Genomic DNA, 4466 nt, shown 5'->3' with positions numbered 1-4466 from the left:
GACCAAGATCAAGAGACACATGCTCTACAGACTAAGCCAGCCAGGCACTCCCAGAGTAGTCAGATTCTTACATGGTGATATAGGGGCTCTAAGTATAAATGTTCCAACAACCAAAACAAAGCCTGACAAATCACTCAGTATCACTTCCACTGTACCATATTGGTCAAGGTGGTCACAACCCCACCCAGACCCAAAGGGCAGGAACATAGACCCTACCTCTCAATGGGAGAAGTGTCACAGAATTTGGAGGCCATATTTTAAAACTATCACCTGCAATTGAAACACAGCTGAAATTCGGTGCAACTAAAGGTGAGAAGTAGAGAACAAGTAACCACAACGAGATCTATAATTTATTGATCATATATACTGTGTTCCAGATACTTTCCATATTTCATTTATCTGACATCAAACATCAAACCTCTGAGACATGCAGGAATATTACTCCCCATATCACAGAGAAGGAACCTGTACTCATAGGGTTGGCGTGAATGCCCCAGGTCATGCAGCTAATGAGCGGTCAGACTCAAAGCCATGAGAGCCACACGGCAAGGCCATGCTTTTACCCACTCCACTATCCTAATCCTTAAAGTCACTGAGCAGTGATAACTTACTCTAGTCCTCGCTCCCTGGGGTTGCCTGTGAGGAATTCAAGCCTGCATCCAGCCATCAGGATTGGGAGGTGGCATCCCAGAGCAGGAGCTTCCTGTATAAACAGGAGGCGCATGGGAAGCGGCACTGTGGTGCTGGGACAATGGGCAGTGAGCAGGCCGGGCCTCCTGTCTCCGGTGGGTGCTCAGGGCTGCGGGCGGCTGGGCAGGAACAGCTGGGGCCCTGACTCCCTGATGCCTGGCCTAGGAGAGGAACTGCCCTTCTCATGGCTTTTCCAGAAGGAAGTTCCCCACTGATTCTCGGGAAGCCCTTCCCATCACAGGCCTTGGCTGTGCCTAGACCTCCTCTTTCTTCTTCAGGAGTATGTTGTCTTTAGGGCTAATCTGGGATACAGGCCTCCTCTGAAGTCCCCGGGGCTTAGGGGTTTGAAGGGTGTGGGCAAGCCAGGCCAGCCTCAGATGCCAATCCAGGAGGCAGTCACCACCGAAAGTGCACTAAGGAAGAAAGCATAGGGCAGTAAAAAACAAAAATAAAAAATAAAAAATGGGGGACATGTAAAGCAAAAAGACCATACTCCACATCCCAGCTCCAGTTCCAGCTAGCTGTAGGACCTTGGACAAGACATTTAACCTCTCTGAGCTGCAGTTTACTCATTTGTAAAGTAGAGAAAATACTCTCTATCTGCAAAGGGTTGTTTGAAGATTAAACATATAGTGTGCGTAACCAGCACCTCATTAAGAGCTGAATAAATAGGAACTATGAGGGGTACCTGGGTGGCTCAGTCAGTTAAGCGTCCTACTCTTGGTTTCAGTTCAGGTTATGATCTCACGGTTTGTGGGATCAACTCCCAAGTCAGACTCTGCTAACAGCATGGAACCTGCTTGGGATTCTCTCTCTCTCTCTCTCTCTCTCTCTCTCTCTCTCTCTCTGCCCCTCCCCCACTCATTCTCACTCATCTCTCTCTCAAAATAAATAAACTTTTTAAATTTTAAATAGGAAATATGAATATTTGAAATATGAAATCTTCACTTTTGTTCCACAACTAGTCTAGTGCAGTATGTGAATTTTCTCCATCAGAGAGGCTCTATCACCACAGATACCAACGATCCCATAAAGGGCAAGGCACCCCAGGCCTAGGGAACCAGGGAGGGTAGGTTTTAGGGAGGGTCCTGAGTAGGCTTGACCACCATGTTCCCAAGATGTCTGCAATATGGCACACCCTTGGCCACCTTCCACTTCTTTGGCCACTCCACTCAGGCATGGTACAGCCTCCCCACTCTACCCATCTCTCTCCTTCAGTGTTCTCTTCTCTATCCCCACATCCTCTTTGGGCGATGTCATCCTGCCCCACCTCTCTCCTGAAGCCAGGTCTTCATGTCCCACTGCCTTTGACATCTCTGCCTGAATGCCCTTCAAGGCACCTCAAACGCAACGTGTTCCAGACAATCACCTGGCCCAAGAACCCGTGCTTCCAACCTTCCCTGTCTCAGAGAATGGCCGAACTCTATGTTCTGTGGACCAAGCCAGAAACCTGGGAGTGGTTCTGACTCCTCCCTCTCTCCCCCTCCAATCAATCAAGTCTCCTAGATCCCACTTCCTAAATGCCTCTCAAGGTGAGCCCTTGTCTCCATCCATCTCTTCCTTCATTCGTGCAGGCCCATCAACTCTCCCCTGGACTCTCTGTGCTGCAGCCAGAAGCATCTTCCCAACGCACAAGCCCTCCCTTCCACTCTCATATGACACCTCCAGTGGCCTCAGAATGAAGTCCAAGTCCCTCAGAGAGACACCATCAGCCATCAGTAATTTAGACCTTATCAGTCTGTCCAGCCTCACGACCCACTGCCCATTTCCCACTGCCCCTCCCCCACAATGGATGCTGCCAAACCCACCCACTGATGGTTCCCAGAGAGCACTACTCCCTCTCTCAGCTCCTCCAGAAAGACATCCCCCACACTCCCACAGCCTTGACCTTCCCCCTCACAGTTCTTATCATCCATATTTGCATTTGTCTGTTTACCTATCCAACTCCCCACTAAACCGCGCTCCCCGAAGGCCAAGAACAAATCTGTCTTCTTCAGATGCCCAAACCTAGCACGGGGCCAGTTGAGAGGTGATGCCTAGACACGTTCATCTGAACACATGAATAAATGAATGACAAACTCTACCAACCATGGAGTGGCACCTGAAGGCAGTCTTTGGGCGGGCAGACGTCTCAAGCAAACCCACATCTGTGGCAGAAGTTTCCTTCTCGTAAATGGCTCCTATAGTTTAAAGTTTGCAAAAACAAACAAAAAACACTTAGCCCCAAAGCCCCAGGAGCCAAAGAAAATCTGGCGGGATCTCAACAGAAATCTCCTTCCCAGACCTGACGCATAAAGAAATATAAGGAAGCATTCAGTAAACACAAACTGCCATGTATAATAGGTATTCTGTATGGACAGATTCCCTAGGACTCAACCTGGACAGAAAAGGTGTGTGTGTGTGTGTGTGTGTGTGTGTGTGTGTGTGTGTGCACGCGCGCGCGCGTTTGTGTGTGTGTGTGCACGCGCGCATCCGGCACACATTCAAGGGAAGACACACATGCATCTGTGAGCACAACTGTGTGTACATGTGTGAGCACACAAGTGTGCAGTTTGTATGTGCAACTGTATGTATGGACACACCCAAGCCTACGTGATTGTGTTTTCTATTCATATACTATTCAGATTAAGGAAAGCCCGTCCCTTGACATACAAATAAAGCCTTTACCCAGTCCCAGAACCTGTGGGCACTATTTCTCATAGAAAACTAGGGCCGAGGCAGTCCCTCCTGTCCTTAATGCAGTGCCAGCCATTCCCACACAAGGTGTTCCCTCCACGTGGACTTCACCTTGTCTCCAGCGTTGCCCCTACCTAAGGAATGTCTTAGCTGCTCCTTCTTTGGGCCTAAAAAGCCCTTATTAAAACGCCTCCGGAAGCAGCCACAGCGAAGCTGCAGTCGGACTCCCCATCTCAGAAAGGATGCTCTATTCCCTTCCTGGGACAGGCGTCCGAAGCAGGGGTTGGCAGCGGGAGGCAGTAAGAGCTGGCCGGTCTTGCCGGTAGGAAAGCCGGAGTTATTGGGATCGCTGAGGCAGGAAGATGGCCCGGCGACCGCCGCGCAGGACCCTCAGCTCGTCCGGGCCGCCCTGCGCGCGCGCTCTGCGCCGGTGCGCCCTGAGACCCGCGCGCCAGGCCTGGACTGGAAGTCCCGGCGTGCCGGGCTCGGGCTCCAGCGGGCTTCCTGCGCGCCGCGGGGAAAGATAACACCCCCCTGGCCCCGGCCGCCGGCCGCCGCTTCCGGCGGGCCTCCGTGGGGGAAGTGGCGCGGTACAAAGCTAGGAAGCCCCCCGCGCTCGGGCGAGCCCTGTTTCCGGCCCGATGGGACGCGCGACGCTCGGTCAGCGTCCTGCACCCCAGCGCGCCGTCCGCCTGGCACACCCGGAAGCTGTGCCTGCCTTCCCACTCTGGAGAGCCTGTTGAGACTGCTGACAGCGTTTGCCCTACAGCCTTCCAGGGCCCTCTCCTATCCTGAATTCCTCTCCTCTTCATGCTGAACCCTCGCTATCACTGAACACGCACATTTGGACCCCTGACACTCACCCTAGATTCCTTCCCACTGCCAGTTTTAGACCTCTCGCAGAACTATCCAATTCATACTAAAGTGTCAGTGACTTATAACATTTGAATGTCTAATCTTTTCTGAGACTAATCTTCACCTGAAAGAAAGAAACAAGCACTAAATATGGAATTACCGACACTCGTTTAACATTTTCTGCCAGACGCACAGATACATCAGGCACTAAGTATACAAAGATATTAAGAACAACCACTGCCCTC

At 51.4% G+C, this 4466-nt stretch overlaps 1 protein-coding gene across 1 annotated transcript in view; it reads right to left on the bottom strand.

Moving 5' to 3' along the window:
• Window positions 1–3703: 3703 nt before the first annotated feature.
• Window positions 3704–4466, bottom strand: part of FOXL2NB (FOXL2 neighbor) — a 12657-nt gene continuing 11894 nt past the window's right edge. Inside the window, 1 exon segment of the mRNA XM_086676331.1 lies at window positions 3704–3870. Within this exon segment, the coding sequence (XP_086532457.1) occupies window positions 3704–3870 (167 nt within the window).

The sequence above is a fragment of the Puma concolor genome, chromosome C2, assembly GCF_028749965.1.
Source record: "Puma concolor isolate L17-30 chromosome C2, mPumCon1.1.hap2, whole genome shotgun sequence".
NCBI lineage: Eukaryota > Metazoa > Chordata > Mammalia > Carnivora > Felidae > Puma > Puma concolor.
Note: the sequence above shows the minus strand (reverse complement) of the source record. Positions and strands in the feature narration are given on the sequence as shown.